A 17,047-nucleotide genomic window follows, 5' to 3' on the forward strand; every position below is an offset into this window, starting at 1 on the left:
CTAACAAATCACCGTACACTGTCTTGTACAACCGTACAATTTTTGTCGTTTTTAAACCTCTTAATACCTTGATACTGGCGAAATAGTCCCACTGGGCTGAAGCCATAATTTTAAAAGAAGAACAGAGGCGCCAACTGGTGAGCAAAAAAACGATAGCCCTCATTACATAACCTACAATAGGGTATAGGGTATTTGAATACTAGTCAAATCAGTTTCTTTTTTCGAACTGTCAAAACGGTTTTGCTACTATATAATTTATATGAAACACTAGCATGTGACGTTACAATCAAATTACTCTTTATAGTTTTATACGGGTTTTAAAATAGAAATTGTGTCTAAAAATAACTGCTGTCTACGTTACTCCATTAATCTTCTGGTGCTTTATTTCCTGCATGTTGTAAAATAATTTATTTTAAATACAGTCAAATACCCTACCTATACCTACTTGTACTGCTCCTGGCTGTGTGCATAGCGGTTATGGGCCAATTATTTCATTTGTCTCATTTCAAACATAGACAGAGAGAATGATACTATCTTTGTCTTACACTAGTACTAGCACCCGAAAGAAAAGGATAAGTATACTTTTTTTTGTTGTTATTTACTGGAAATTTAGTTTGACCAACTACCTATAACATAAAAATTGGAACCCGCGATAATTGATGTTTTGCCTCGTCGTGTTGTGATTTGTGATATCCATCTTTTATAAAACCGCCATCTAGCGGTTTATTTTTATACTAAGACCGTATGTCACTGTACAACAGTCACGGTTCAAACCTTGCTTTTATTGTTCGGGCAGCTAAGGTGGTTATCACGTAAAATACTACTAGATGGCGTAGTCTTCTACAGATTGTCCAACAAAAATGTAATTTTTCCTTCTATTCCATTACATTACTTGCTGTGCCGTGCGCGAGTGAGAGCGAACTAAACTTCACAGGATCTCTTATTTTACTGTTTTATTTTTCCTAAGATATATCATGGCTGGTGAATCGTACAATGAAAATAGTGATGTTTCGGCGATATTTTTCGACCTAGATAACACTTTAATTCAGACGAGGAAGTGTGATAGCAGAGCCTGCAATAAGGTTTGTAAAATTTCGATTTTATGATTTGACATTGTCACGGTCATCTGTGACCCACTGCCAGTGCGCGCGCTGTCATCGCGTATATTTTTTGTGCGTAGAGCTTGTCTATTGCACCGCGTGTTCTCGCGTTCCAGTATGTATGTTTATAAATAGGATATTCTTGGTTGGAGAACGCGAGCTCTGCAGCCAGATTTAGATAGTTTGGAAGAGAACTCGAGCTAAATATAACCGTGATGTAGATCGTTTGGTCGATTCAACGTGTGCCGCTTGTTGGCTCTCAGTGGATTTCAGTGGAGCGAGAATCACGACGTGCTCGCCAAAAAGTGTTTTGTGACAATGGGTGATATATCGGAGTCAATTCAGAAATGCGTTCTCATTCTGAAGTCCGCGAAAACCGACACAGAAAAGTTCGCCGCGCTTTTCATGGTGACTAAACTAGTGAAGGCGAAAGACTGCAAGGCGAACGCGAAAAAAGCGCTGTTTGAAGCTATCGGATTCGGATTCCTGAAGAAACTGCTGACCTGCACTTTAGAAGATGACTGCCCGCCCTCAGTGTATAAGTCAGTGGCACTCTCGGTTCTTACATGCTTCTGCAATGAGCCAGAGCTTGCCACACATCCGGAAATGCTGGCTAACATACCGGTGTTCCTGGACATAGTGCAGACATCAGACGATTCAGACTATGACGACAACCTCATCATCATCAGCGAAGCATACACATGTCTACAGTGCATCGCTGAGCAGGAAGCGGGCCAGAAAGCTCTGATCGAAGTGGGTGCCATAACTAAGATGTCTGAAATCTATTCACATCAAAGTTTCCAAACAGATGAAGCCCTTAACATTCTTGTGAAATTGGTAAGCAGATACGGCCCCGCTGCTTGGGGTAATGACCCTAAACCGTTCCATGCATTAGTCAACAAAATATCGTTAGATTTTGCTACCGATCAATCAGAAAGGAAGTTTGAATTGGCTGCTATATTGAGTGCATTGTTATACAGTTGCAACAAAAGCACTGTTATACCTGGATCTTCAGAGGAAACTTGGCCAATGAGCATTTACAAAGCTCTGCATGACATCTTGACGAGCAAGATCGGGAAAAACCAGAGAGATCCCGCTTTGAAACTAGCAGCTAACATTGTAGATTTACTTGGAATTGAGTGGACTTTCAATGATGAAGAGAATCCTAAGAAGTTCTTCCTGTTGTTGCTTCAGTTGTGCGCAATTGAAGTCAGAATGCAACTAGATGACAGAAGTTTTAAACAAGCCTTCGCCAATGCTGACTTAGTCACTGCTTGCTTCATTGTATTGGAATTATCCATCAACTACATGGCCTTGGATCAGCTTGACTTGGAACAGAAAGAAAAGCAGTCTGTCTACACAAGCCTTAAGGGAGCCTTTAATGCTGTTGTCTCACAATTGGGTAAAGTATCCAATGATAAGAGCAGGGACAAGTTACCTGATGCTGAAAAGGTATATGTTTGTGCCATGGTCAGAGTACTATTTGCCTGGATTGCACAGGAAACTACAGCTATGCGTGAGCAAATTTATGCACTACTCCCATTCATGTTCCAACTTGCCAATGACTCTTTCCATGCTTACCGATCAAGGAAACTAGCTGAGAAGAACCAATCAGAAGGAGAAGCAATGGACATGGACACAACACTAATGGGTCAAGTTGATTTACTCCGTTTAATGTTACCAGCTCTTTGTCATTTGGCTGTAGAAGACAAAGCCAGAGATATCATGTTCAACTTGAAACAGGAAGATATCCTCTATGAGGCTGTAAGCTTCCATTGGTCAATAGTTCACTACAAGAAACCTCCAGTACCAAAGTCAGAACGCTTGAAAGTCAAAACTCAACCTGAGGCTGAAATAGACCCTAAAGTATTAGAAGACATGAAGGACTCCCGAGCTGCCATGGTCAGCCTCTGCAACATATTCATGAACCTTACAGTACTAGCACCTAAAATTGTAGACAACAGTGTACTGTTCAACACTTTACTGAAGTTTATCTTCAACAACTTACCAGAGCTGAAACAGATTCCAGAAAACTTGGTTTTGCATGGTCATCTAGCTGTCCTAGGCCTCCTTTTACTGAAACAGCAAGCTAGTAAGGTAAAGAAGAATGACTTTTCCATTTGCAGATACATTCAGTCTACAATTCGGTTTCTCTGGGATGCTTACAATGTTGATGAGTCTAATGATCCCACTGCTCTTGTTGTCTCCATGAGTTACAAAGAAAACTGGAGTGAAATTGCTGATCTATGGTTCCTTGGCATGCAAACCATGAGTGGGGTGCTAACTATTGTACCGTGGATCTCAGAGTTTGCCATTGAGAGTGGCTGGGCTGAGGGCATTGCTGAAATGCTTGCAAAGGTAAAAGTTGGAACACTTCCCCCCAATGTCAAATCTGCATTTGAGGACTTCCTTTGCAGACTAGTAGACTCAAATGAAGGTGCTATCCCAGTCCTTAAGAAAGGAGGAGCACTGAAAATGTGCAGAAACCACCGATTAATGGACTTAGGCAAGAAATTGTTTGGAGACTAAGTAGATAGAATATTTATGATAATTTGTCATACATTTTTATACTAATGGTACTTAATTTTGAGTTGTGAAACTTGTGAATTTAACGCCAGTCTTCTCTATCTTTCCATCTTCCCTAATACATAAAACTATATAAAAAGTTTTATATTTTCGCTAGTAAATGTAAAATCTGCAGCTGTGCTGCACTTAGGCTCTTTGAGAAATGCTGTTAAAACATAATAAACAAGCAATTATACGATAAATAAATTCTGGATGTAAAAACATTTGTTTCTTTTTATCTAGTTTCCAAGAAAATGACAACATAGCAAGAAAATAAGTCAATTGTTATGAGTAGTTCTGCGTAGGTAAGCAAAAAACCGGCCAAGAGCGAGTCGGACTCGAGCACGAATGGTTCTGTACCATTACGCAAAAAACGCCAAAAAAATCACGTTTGTTGTATGGGAGCCCCACTTAAATATTTATTTTATTCTGTTTTTAGTGTCTATTGTTATAGCGACAACAGAAATAAGTCATCTGTGAAAATTTCAACCATCTAGCTACCACGGTTCATGAGATACAGCCCGGTGACAGACAGACGGACAGTGGAGTCTTAGTAATAGGGTCCCGTTTTTACCCTTTGGGTACGGAACCCTAATCATAATAACGACCTGATTCTTACCCATTGTATCATTACCTGATTTGCTCTACCTGCTTTATTGTTGTTCATTAAAAAAAAACAATAGTGGCCTCCATCATTACATTCATTACGACCCACAATAATCTTTTGTATAACTTAGCTTTGCAGCAGGTATATCTATAGTTCTTTTTCTTTATCCAAAATTCGTGGAACTAAGTAATTTTCGTCGGGTTAGGAACCATGGAACATGGAACCAATGCAGCCAAACAAAAAATAGGTAGATCAGGCCCCTATTTCACCACGGTGACAGGTGCGACAATTGTCGACATCACTGTTACTAACGTCACAGGCCTCCATAGGCTACGGTAACCGCTTACCATCGGACGGGCGGTAGCGGAAGCCTATGGGGGCCTGAGGGCCTACCACGAACCACGTTCAACGTGTTACCTCTCTGTCGCACTTGACAATTCGTACGTAAGTGTGACATGAGGCAAGACGTCGAACATGGTTCGCGGTAGACCCTCAGATTTTAGGAACGAAAACTACAGACATAGATATGTATATGTTACGTAAATGTTTATGCCAAGTTTCATGTAATTTGAGCATGTTGTTTTAAAATAAGAGCGTAACGTCGATTGTATGGGAGCGGCCTTTTGGCGGCGGGTTCGTGACGTGAGACTACACGTCTAAAGGGTTTTTCACAATCTTAACCACATATAAAACGACTCATAGGTATAGTATGAATTATCTCGGGTGACTCGCCCACCGAGGGTTCCGTACTTTTAAGTATTTGTGGTTATAGCGGTAACAGATATACAGCCTGGTGACAGACAAACGGACAGAGGAGTCTTAGTAATACGGTCCCGTTTTTACCCTTTGGGTACGGAACCCTAAAACCTAAAAAGCAACTATCGTGATAGTATTAAGGCCGTTCCATCGGTTTGCCGCTGTCTTTGTCACATTTCGCAAGAAAGAACGGGAAAGAACATACGCGCCAAGTGTCAATTTAAATCAAATTTTGTCGGTTTTTATTTATTTTAAAAACGTTACCTTACAATATCGAAATTCTAAAGCTATGAAATTACTATTTATGTTAAGATTGTTTTTTCTTCTTTTTTTGTTTATAGTATCACATAATAAATAACCGAGTAAAGTAGGATTAAAAGTCCGAGTTAGAGGTTACTTTGGGAATTAATTGTATCGAGCGAAGTGTCATAATTCGTGTATCGGAAGCTATGATGTTAAAGATAATATAGTCAAGAACTACATATATTTTTTCCACGTCTACGAACATGATTAACTAAATTAGAAAAACATGATCATATAAGGAGATTTTTCGCTTTCTGGCTCAGGGAACCGCCTTAAGGTTAAAATTTATGTGACAGCTCATTCAGAGAACAGGGTGGTATTTTCTTTGGAGATAACAAACGTTTTATCTCCGAATGGGCTGGCCTGTTTCATGAATTTGAACCATATTAATGGAATGGTAAATTTGCTTTTTAAACGGGCTCGTTCCTATCGAGGCTATTAGCAGTAAGCAGTGTAACCTCTTCATAAAGGAAACAATACCTTTTGTTTAACAGAGTAGGGCCCGAGCCCGAAAAAATCATCTGAGATAATTCATACTATAAAGGTTTGCTCATTGTGACGCAGACTGGGAATAACTCTACGAGAACGCAAGTGACAATGACAGTAATTAGAGGAGTATAACAGTATCAATTTCGGCTTGGATGCTGTGCCAAGCAGGTGAGTGAACGTTTCGCACGAGCGTTGACCCGAGCTATTCCCATCCCTTAATCTTGAGATCAACCAGTTAAGGTGTGATCTCAGAAATCCTACGACTATGCGTGGCTAAAGACCAGATATACGGGATCCCCCTAAATAGACCAACGCTTTCAATATAGGAATAATGAAGATGCTATTTTCATCCTTGCTTCCGTATGATCTTTATGTACCAACCTGTTTTGAGAATTTGCTCTTGATTATTATGCCTTGTAGAATTGTCATAGTACCTACACCTGACAAACAACGAGTACCATTATCTGTAGAACGAACGTGGTTATTTAGATTTATTTGTTCATTAATTAACCTAGATTAATGTTCTCTTTATACTTGAATTTGTTTTAGAGACAAAGGCACCCTAACCTCTGTTTGATAAATAAAACTGCGTAGGTACATGTAACATCTATTCAACACATATTTTAAATGTACATTGCCAACGTTTAAAAGTGTTTTGCGTCTCAAGATGAGACATGATGATTATTAATATCGCCAGAATAAAAGTGACTCGTTTCTACGCCTAATATTTATGGCATAACATTGAGGGCATGTAGTACGTTAGTCGCTGACGTATTGTTTTATCTTTTGTACAAAACAGGCCACGTAGCCAACATGCCAATCGCTTACGCTTCGTAGCGATCGAAACGCAACTGTCACTGTCGCACTAATATGGAAGTGATAGAGACACAAAGCGTTTCGTTGTCGTAGCGATATCGATTGTCACCTTGGCTAGGCCGGCAGGTAATAAATGAACGATACCAGTTATAAAATAGATATCGGGGAAGGCTTAACTGAGTCAGCACTCTGCAGTAAAGATAAATCGACTGATAGTGATAGTATTATCCGTTTTTGTTATTGCAAAGTGCACGCAATGAACAAGCTGCACGTGAATCACGTGATGTTGAAGTTGCACAACTGTTATTTGTCTGCCGAGTGTCTGCTGATATGAAAAGCAACCTATTTATTGAATAAGGCTACCTTTCCACTGAGGCGAAGATGAGAAGAGACGTTCGAGAATCTTGTTTATGAGTAGTGATCCAAATGAATTTTTTTTTTTTTTTTTTTTTTTTTCGTTGGAAAAATGCTTTATGCATACCCACACCCTCGGGGGAGAAAGTGCGGGTTATGTGGGACTCGGCAAAAGGCGCCACTACCCACTAAAAAACCAACGGTATGCCTGCGCGCCGCCAATGGGGCGTGGCCACGGGTTCTCTTAAGTACGCAACCGTGACCACGCCGGCGCCGCCCGCCACTACCACATGCAGCGGGCCCTTCTCTGGGGGGGGGGGGGGCTAGGGAGTAACTTCTAGCCCTGCCTCCTCAGAAGGCGCGTGGGCACACCACGCGCGCCTTCTCTGCGAGGCCTATGTAATGGGCAGCGACGCCCCCGCGCCGCTGCCCAGACCTCGCTAGGTAGGGGGGAGGAGATGGGCATACGCCCTCCTCCGAGCCCCTGCGCGCTTGCGGCGGATCGGGTGCGAGGCTGGGTCGGCCTCCCGTTCCCTCTCCGCTGCCTCCTTCTGCGACATTACATCCTCGCAGAAGGAGAGGACCGCTTTCCACGACCTCTCGTCGGCGACCATAGCCTTAACTACGGCCGGCAAGGAGAGGTCGTCCCCCACCACTGCCATGAGGTCACGGCGCTGCCCCGCCCAGGCTGGGCATTCCTCCAGGGTATGCTGCGCCGTGTCCTCGCCGCAGCTGCACTGGTGACACTCGGCCGTCACCTCCCGTCTTGCGAACCGGTGCAGGTAGCTCCCGAAGCAGCCATCCAAATGAAACCTAGTCCAACCCAGATCAGCCATAGCCCATAGCCAAATTAGAACTTGTCAATATAATTGGAAGCAAATTTAACCTGATCATCCAAAATTCGCAAATCTGACAGAAAGGATAAAGTTACGTCTACATACCCTTTAGTAGCTTAGAAGATAATTATGAAGTCCAAGGAATATCCAAAAGCACTCACTAAACACTCAACACCACAACAAAAATATTTTCAAAAACACTCACATCTTATATGACAGTCGACAGAAGTTGTCAGAATAAAGACAGATTATTATTTCTTTTTATAATAAGGACTTCACCTTTCCGGAAGTGATATCAGGCGTCCGGATTGGATTTTGATTTGTGAGCAAAAATCTTTGCCACGTTATTATAGTTGGTCAAGCAAATCTTGTCAGTAAAAAGGAACAAAAAAAAACTATACTCATCCTAAAATGTTAATATATTTTCCTTTATTGTGGGACGTACCACAATTGCAATTGGCGCAATTGGTAACGCAAACGCATTGGACCGGCAATCCAAGGATGTGGGTTCGAGTCCCACGTTGACCAGAGTTGATCATCGTTGATTTTTTCATTGTGATTGACATCTGTATATACAATTTATATACTCATCCTTTTCTTTTGGGTGCTAGTACTAGTGTAAGACAATAGTAGATTTTAACCAAGGGATGAAAGGCACCCATTCCTGCTGAGGTATTTAATAGTTCGAGGCTGAAATGATACCTTTTACCCGAGTTAAACACTCTACTTTGCATTTCGAATACGAGGAAAGTAAAATAAATGTGTTTTTTTAAAACATGACTAAGTATACATTTTTATAGTATTTCTTGAGGGCACTTTCAATTAAAAATTTAGGCAAAAGTATCGTTATTTATGGAATGGAAAGTCAAATATCAGAATAGAAATTGTATGAAAAATCCATTTAAACTCAAATTTCAATTGCTAATCGTAAAAAAATAAAAAAAATCGTACTTCGAACGTAAAATGCTCTAGTGCAGACGCGTATCATTTTCTGCGCACCTTTTAGAACAACAATGACCCTCTTTCAGAGCATGAGAAATGAAAACATACTTTTCTACGATATTTTTAATTTTTTTACGATAAGCAATTGAAATTTGAGTTTAAATGGATTTGTTATACAATTTCCATTGTGATACTTGACTCTCCATTCCATAAATAACGATACTTTTGCCTGAATTTTTAATTGAAAGTTCCCTCAATAAATACTATAAAAATGTATTATTCGTCATGTTTTTGAAAAAACACATGCATTTTACTTTCCTCGTATTCGAAATGAAAAGTAGAGTGTTTAACTCGGGTGAAAGGCATCATTTCTGCCTCGGACTATTGGCGCGTTCACACTGCGTTCGAGCGCCAAGACACCTCGGCAGAAATGAGTGCCTTTCATCCCTTGGTTAACAATCTACTATTGTATGTTTGAAATGAGACAGTCCTTTGACAAACTATAGAAACATCGACCAATTTTAATCTCATTGAATCGCAAACATATCTACATGATGCCCTGAGATGTTCTAGCTTTTTAATAAGGATGATCATAATAACCTTCGTCTCCTCAGCTTGTCGAGGTCCTGGAACAACAGTACGGCCTTCCGGGCGAAGGCGCCTCCGAGAGCGCCTCCAAGTTTCTGAGGGCCTTCCGCGCGCGCCCTGATGACGACTCATTCGCGATAGATGAGTGGCCAGCCCATCTATGGAGAAACTGCTTGCCGAAAAACTATAGACACATCGCCAGTGAGTATACTTGGAACAACTCCAATAAGTACTTAGGGTGGAGACGGAGGCTCTAGTCTAGATGATCCTTCAACTCCAGTACGGTCTGCTCCAAAGGCGAGAAATGAACTCTGACGACTCGTTTGTGATAGATGAGTGGCCAGCCTACCCAGGGCCGGATCTAGGGTGGAGCGGGCGCTCTAGGCGCCGGATGGCAAGGGGGGCGCCAAAATGGTAAATGAGAAAAAAAAATTGTTTTAAAAATACGGTTCGTTTTGCTTTTGGGTAAAAAGCTTCATCGAAGGGCGCCAAAACCCGATTTCGCTCTACCCTGATCAAAGACTCGAGCCGGCACTGAGCCTACCTATGGAGAAACTGCTTGCCAAAGAACACATCGCCATACTTGGAAGCTCTAGATAAATGTTACAACTCCAATATTTTCTGTAAGGACTGTTTTTCTAAAAGGTTCAGGTTCCTGAAGGCCTTCCGCGTGCGCCCTTGCGACGACTCATTCGTGATATAAGAGTTGCCAGCGAATTAAAATATTCTTCAACTCTTCGACCATTGGTTAACGTAACATTAAAAGGTTAACAAATAGCATATTTCCTGATGTGGCTAAGTCCGAACTCCGATCAGAACCCCACTTCATCAATCGTCATCGATTAGAACCTCTGATATTATTCAATGCGGCTCAACTATCTGTTGTAGACCAATATCCAGGCAGGCCGTTTTTCTACACTCTAAAACAAAACAAACAGCTTATCCGTTCGCTTTGTATTTACTGTGCATTTAACCTTGTAGATGTACCTATGAACCTTGTTCTTGTTGTGTTGTTGTTGACCCAAGTGCAAATGCCGCTGACTTTTTATCGTGGCACGAGATATGGAAGGGGGTGTGTCCAGCGAAAAGGAAATTCACGCCCACTGCGCTGCAGACAGAAATACACAACATATCGATTACCTCCCAGAGCTTGGTGGTAGCTATATTGTATTTAGATACATCTGTTCTACATGTTACAGTTGGGCATTCCAGATTTTAACGGTTTGTTTAATACGTAATTATTCTAGTAAGGTAAACATCCTATATAGACCTTGACATGCTAATGCCCACTAGATATCACCCTGCTTTCACCTCTATTGACGATTAGTTAAGTTTAAAGATGCCATGCTCTGAGACAGTGACGAGCATTTGAATGGCTAATATCTTATCGTTCCAAAGACTCGACTGAACATGATCTTTGAACTATAGTCCGACAAGAAATTGTAGAAAATTATTGAGGGCGCCACTTACTACGTAACTGTCACATTTTTGGCGTAAAATGCTTAAACATGGCAACAATTTAGTATTATTTTATGTCGCACTATACCTTTGCACCGCGGCGCAATTAAAATAACGCATAAGCCACTATTCACCTTTCAACTCATTATCTAAATGTCCTCATAAACTACAGCAAATGACCTACGGTACAGTAACTTACAATAATTTGTTACAATGAAACACGCAAAAGTATGACAAGCTTTTCTGTCACTGCAAATAAAGTCGTTTTAACATATTTATGCTCGCATTTTCGCGTAAGATATTACAGAAGACTGTACAATATGGCTCCTAGCCAGGTCTTTGTGTCGTCAGAACAATTTAGTGTTCCCCAAATAAGTAGGCGTAAGCCCAGCCACGAAGCAATAACAACATGGTACATATAAATTTTATATTTACATATTATGTCATGACAATGTTTGGGCTTGATACTAAGGAATAATTATTAGAGCAGGTAGGTATAAAGGCCATACTCATAGCGTAGTTTTATTTATCTGTGTGTCATCATTTACGTCAATTTCGTCAGACGCATGCGCCCCACGCGATATTATTATAGATATTGTAAACAAAATGATGCGCACGCGCAAGTGCGAATGAAGGAGATAGATGCGAAGATGGAAATAGAGTGAAAACATCTTTTAAATCGTTTAGCTAGTGTATTTCACAATAGGAGTTTTATTTTTAACTGCGAAGCCAACGGAAACACTGGAGTTAAGAGTAGTCTGGGATGTTAAATAAAGCTTTTCTGTTTGTCTAATTCCTATACACATGACATGTCTAAAGCACGAAGTAAAAATACAATACTTAAGGGGTAATTATCAGTCCGCCAGACGATATCAGCCTGTCAGTTTGAACGACAGTTCCGAACAACTGACAGGCTGATATCGTCAGGCAGACTGATAATCAGTGGGCCCCTTTACATATTGCAGTGAAAATATGGCCTATGGCCTGTCTACAGGGCCCCATAGGGCGCAGCGTGTAAGGCATCGCGGCCTATTACGTTTACCTAAATATTCAATTTAGTTCACAACAAATACATCGTCATACTCCATTCATTATGGGTGTGACATTGATACGCAGCAGGTAGAGGCCTCGCACTTGACCGTGTTGTGTTAGCAGGCAATTTAAATCAATATTCGTTTAGCCACATGTACCTACGTGTAATAGGTTTGTTTATCATGATGCCGTTGATGGTTTGATGAGATACGGCATAAAGAAGCGGGTACCTGTATGATTCGGCAAACACATCGTTTCATCGTCATCGTTTGGTTAGCGCAATTTCTCATATCTAATCGTCTTATGTCTCATGCAAAAGGAGAGAGTAGGAATCATCGTTTTAATATCGTTAAACGATTGTGTTCTAGAATTAATTGATACAACTGGTCAATCAGTTCAAATGCGACTGTGTTCTTTTCCAAATACACTTATATTTCGCGTAAATTTAGTTTACTATAATATAAAATATACTCTAATAATCTTAATATTACACTTAACAACCGTTTGAAAATGTACTTCTTTAATACAAATAATGTATTTGTACAAAACTACGTACCTATTAGAAATGATCATTATGTTACATAAAGTGCGTCACAATCAGCCAGTGTTTGGCGTAGGTACAATATGCATGTCATTGAATTAGAGTATGTGCGGAAAGAGAAGAATTGTGGAATGTAAGGGAGCCCATATAATAATGATTGCATGTGTAGGTTACATGGGTAATTGCTTGACTAACATGAAAAGCCTGTCAATTAGAACAAAAATTTGACAGTTCCGAACAACTGACTGGCCGATATCGTCCGGCGGACTGGTAATCAGTGGGCCCCTTAACGAAGGAAGTAAAATATAACATCAACTTTTGTAAAGATACAACAATGACCTTAAGCACTTCTTAATGAGCTGTGGTGCTCAGCCGGTTGTCCTCTGTTCTGAAGGCAACACTAAGAAAACCGGTCAAAGGAAAGACTGATATGCATTATGTTTTTATTTAAATACCTAATAATGAAAAATGCATGGACAACAAAACTAGACAGTATTCATGATGTTAACGTAAAAGAAAGGTTGATCGTTTATGGGTACCGTTTTGGTACTTGAGTACTTGCTAACATATGTGTCTTCTGTTTTCCCAATTACGAACTGTTACATAAGTTCCAGTCGCGTTTCCAGCAACCTAGTGATTTTCCACACAACTATTTTTAACCCAAGGTGACCGTATTGCGCGTTTCACCCAACTCACTTTGCTTTTTCGATGTTTAATAATTTAATTCTATCTTTCCTATTGTTTCAGAAAATATTTCTGATGAATGGCTAAAACTAAGATTTCAATACTTGTCTCTATCACCTGACGTTATCCATCTATTAGAGACTTTGAGGTACGTTTTCTTCCACGATCCATTCTTTTATTTATATTATGCAGAAATACTCAATGTGACATAAGGTTTATCGAACCCTTATTGAGTTCATTGATAAATAATTTCTCCATGATATAATAGCTCTTCACCTAATTCATTACGTAACTTGTGATATTATGAGGCAATTCTTTGTTTTGTTGTCAAATATGCGATAACGATAATGGTCCTGTTTGGCCACTTAAACTACGCATTGTTGTTCAACATTAAACATGGAAATTGCCTAATGTACCTACTGTATTAAACCTACGATATCCTGATGTTGGTGTTCTGAAATATAATTTACGCACAACACTTTAGGCAACTGCAAATGGCTATAATCTCAATGCAGCTGAAAGTCCTTATATACGCAAGATATATCTGCGTTCTTTCATGTGCAATACCTCGGTAACTACGCAATTGGTTATAATTACTTGCATTAAAAGGGTAAGAACAAAATTTAAGTTTTTCAGTGACTTTCATCAGGAATACGTGGGTTCTCTGACAGAATTTTGCATGGTGTTATGTGGTGTAGCGATGTAAGCATCTAAGGTGCCTACATCAATAATTCGACATTCATTTAACCATCATTTTCAGAGACCGTCTAGCATGCCAGGTTTGAATCCAGTGCGGCATGCCACATAATACTATGGATATCAGAGCACTGAGTATTTATTTTGGAAACTTTCATGATAAAGTCAGCACCAAAGTTTTGGGAAAACATCGTCTTTATTTCCTACTCAATAAAGTATGTTTTTGAAAGTGTGGGTGTCTTCCCAAGCGTGTTGGGCCGACTTTGATCACATCGCTAATTAATTACTTGTTTTTCAACAGTTCTGTTGTTGCTCATCGAGTGACTAAACTCGGGCGCAGCGAGCGCAACACTTAGGTATTGAATTGTGTTTAAAAAATATATGGGGAGACATCATGAAGGTAAAACTATTGCCGCAACAATTTCATAACAACTGTGGATATATTTTCAAACCTGTATAACTTGAGCTCTAACTTATTTGAACACGCTTAAAACTGGTCTGTTCGACGCGAATTAGTTGGTAAGGATTTTTATTAATAGCCCTGGTTCGAAGTTTCAACATGCAAAGTGAAAGTAGGAACTCTACTTCGCACGAAGTTATAGCTACAAATATCTTCACAGTTGCTACCTGTTTTGATAATTACTGTCATGTTAATGCACCAAGCCAATTATTAACTAGTCTGTTACTAACCATGTGAATGAATACCTAATGTCCTAATTCTTGCAATGGCAAAATGCAAAACATGACATTAAGAGCAGTTCCGAGCCATTTTCATGTGTTATTTATAGCATCTATAAATTGTGCGTGGAACATTAATTCATGTGTCATTTTAGCTCATAAAATGCTCTTGCACTGAGCTTTTACTAGTGCAAGGACATTTGCATGTATAGTTTGCTGAGTTACAGCACGCAATAACAGTAGGCGACAATGAATGAACAGGGAGGATTACCTACTGGGTCTGATCACGAACGGGCCATCGCGCGCCCAGTGGCAGAAGATCCAGCGGCTGGGTCTGCGCAAGTACTTCGACTGCATGCTGGTGTCCGGGGACCTGCCGTGGGAGAAGCCTGATCAGCACATCTTCCTGGAGGCGTGTAAGCTGCTCAACGTCGAGCCGAGACATTGCATCATGGTTGGAGACAAACTTGAGACCGACATTAAGGTGAGTTCTTAATTTAGTACCCGGCGCACTTGCACTTTACGCCGTTTACAAACTTGCAAGCTTTGCAATAATAGATTTTGTATTTGGAGCGAGCTACATTACTTTGAGCCCTTGCATTTTTTTGTTATGCATTTATGATATTCTTTTTCATTAGCTGCAATGCAACCTGCAATATTGAAGTAAAATTGAAAAGAAAAACGCAGGATTAAACTACTCTGAAAACATCTGCTGTGCATTTTATGAGCCTTAAACTAACCCATTTTGTCAACATTGAAATGGAAACACGCCAAGTATAATAAAATTAACTATTTACTGAGAAATGCGTATGTGTTGAAACACTTACCTACCCTATACTTTTGAAACATTCTTCATCTTTCTCAAGAAAAGTATCTCATCAAGATTTAACACTACAATTTTCTTTATTTCCAGGGTGGAAAGGAGGCAGAGCTTGGCTGCACCGTGTGGATTCCCCTCCAAAAAGATGAAGAGTCTTCAGACCTACCCGACTTCACTATTGACAAGGTGACGGAGCTCCCCGAGGTCCTCCCCAACTCCCCCAAACTCAGGCGCGCCGCCGCCGCCCCCGCCCCTGACGCAATCTGTTGACGACCTTGACTATATACTTATGACTATAACGTGCTAAGCGGTCAATACGACCACTAAACTGACTCACTGAACTTCAGTGGAATCTGCCAATTTAAATTCTCGACACCCATTCCTAAATTAACTGGTGAGGCTACTGACATGTGACTATAATAACATTATTTTATATCCTATCTAATAAGAAAATTATGCACGGAATCGCCCTATACTAATAGAGTAGTCAAGAAAAGATCTCAATCGGCCGCTTTCAGGTCAAAAATTGTGATCAAACGATCACGCTTAGACGATTGATTTAAGTACAAAAGTAGCTTTAGAGTAAGTATATTTTCTATAATGAAGATTAATTTTTCAATGTCCAGAGCTTGTCAAGTTACCAACGATATGTTGCAAATGTAACTAGACATTTTATGAGATCTGAGTTGTGTCTAGAGAGTGACATTATAGTTTATTTTTTGAAGACTTGTATAGAGAGTGGGTAGGACTATTGGATATATTTTTTTATTATAATGTATAGTTATGATTCTTATAAGCTTAGCATCATTTCGTTGTATTATTTTTTAAAGTATTTGAGTCTGATGAAAGCAGGAGCTGGCCACTATTCATGTGATACCTAGTAGGAGGTAAGTAGTTTTTTGTTCTCAATAAGTAATTTTCTAGACAATTTATGTGACTCTGGTCACAAATCTAGTACCTATCGTTTCAAAAAGTATTCACGTACAAGGGTTGTTAAATGTGTTGTTTATTTTTGTCGGTAGTTTGTATGTAGGTAATCTTGTAGACTGGTAAGATAGATGTGGGACATGTGTATATTTATGTAAGAAACATGCTCCTACATAACTTGAAACAGTATCATGAATCATGATGTAACTTGAGACTTTTTTATTGTTACGCTATGTACCTACCTACAAAAAGTACATTTGACTTCTTCATGCATTTGAAGATTGAATTTATCGAGGTTGACTTTGTAATTTTGTTATTCTGAAATGGACATTTACTTTATGTGAAGATTTTGGACATGGATTTTTAAACTTAAAATGCTACATTCTGGACTTTTGCAGCTGTGGGAAGAAACGAAACCATATCATAAATAATTAAAATTGATCGGCCAAAGTACTCTTATGATGGCAAAAGTGAATGTGCACATAATAAATATGATATTTTACTACATCGGTTGTTTCATTTCTAAATATTTAAAATTTGCAGAAGTTGACGGTACAGTCAAGTGTAAAAATATGGGTGCACACACATCATACTCAAAAATATGTCCCATAGCTCTTATGTCAGCGAATTAAGAACTATGAGACATATTTTTGAGTAAGTTATATGCACCCATATTTTTACACTTAACTCAAGCTAATAAACGTCATAGAGCAAATCATTCATATCAGTCTCGGTGTACAGTCGGCATCAATAGTAGCTGATGAAACAACGCGCCAAAAGTATCTGCCACCGTGAAAAACTTTTCTAATTAGAGATAAAATTTCTCTATAATTAGCGTTCAAAAGTATCGGATAC

General features: G+C 39.7%; 2 protein-coding genes across 2 annotated transcripts; both read left to right on the top strand.

The window, feature by feature from the left end:
- Window positions 1–875: 875 nt before the first annotated feature.
- On the top strand, window positions 876–16,699 carry LOC134748662 (N-acylneuraminate-9-phosphatase). Its single transcript, XM_063683455.1, has 5 exons — window positions 876–1,082; window positions 9,383–9,557; window positions 13,135–13,219; window positions 14,707–14,929; window positions 15,359–16,699. The coding sequence occupies exons 1-5, from the start codon at window positions 975–977 to the stop codon at window positions 15,533–15,535; spliced, it is 768 nt and encodes a 255-aa protein (XP_063539525.1). The 5' UTR covers window positions 876–974; the 3' UTR covers window positions 15,536–16,699.
- Window positions 1,173–3,765, top strand: LOC134748661 (neurochondrin homolog). Its single transcript, XM_063683454.1, has one exon. It carries the CDS (start codon window positions 1,419–1,421, stop codon window positions 3,627–3,629), a length of 2,211 nt encoding a protein of 736 aa, XP_063539524.1. The 5' UTR covers window positions 1,173–1,418; the 3' UTR covers window positions 3,630–3,765.
- Window positions 16,700–17,047: the final 348 nt, after the last annotated feature.

Source organism: Cydia strobilella, chromosome 16 (assembly GCF_947568885.1).
Source record: "Cydia strobilella chromosome 16, ilCydStro3.1, whole genome shotgun sequence".
Taxonomy (NCBI): domain Eukaryota; kingdom Metazoa; phylum Arthropoda; class Insecta; order Lepidoptera; family Tortricidae; genus Cydia; species Cydia strobilella.

Excerpts from the sequence above, each read along its gene's own strand:
- LOC134748662 (XM_063683455.1), top strand. The coding sequence starts at position 975 with ATGGCTGGTGAATCGTACAATGAAAATAGTGATGTTTCGGCGATATTT. Across the intron at positions 9,558-13,134 it reads AAACTATAGACACATCGCCA|AAAATATTTCTGATGAATGG; the intron begins GTGAGTATACTT and ends CTATTGTTTCAG. Across the intron at positions 13,220-14,706 it reads CATCTATTAGAGACTTTGAG|GGAGGATTACCTACTGGGTC; the intron begins GTACGTTTTCTT and ends ATGAATGAACAG.
- LOC134748661 (XM_063683454.1), top strand. The coding sequence starts at position 1,419 with ATGGGTGATATATCGGAGTCAATTCAGAAATGCGTTCTCATTCTGAAG.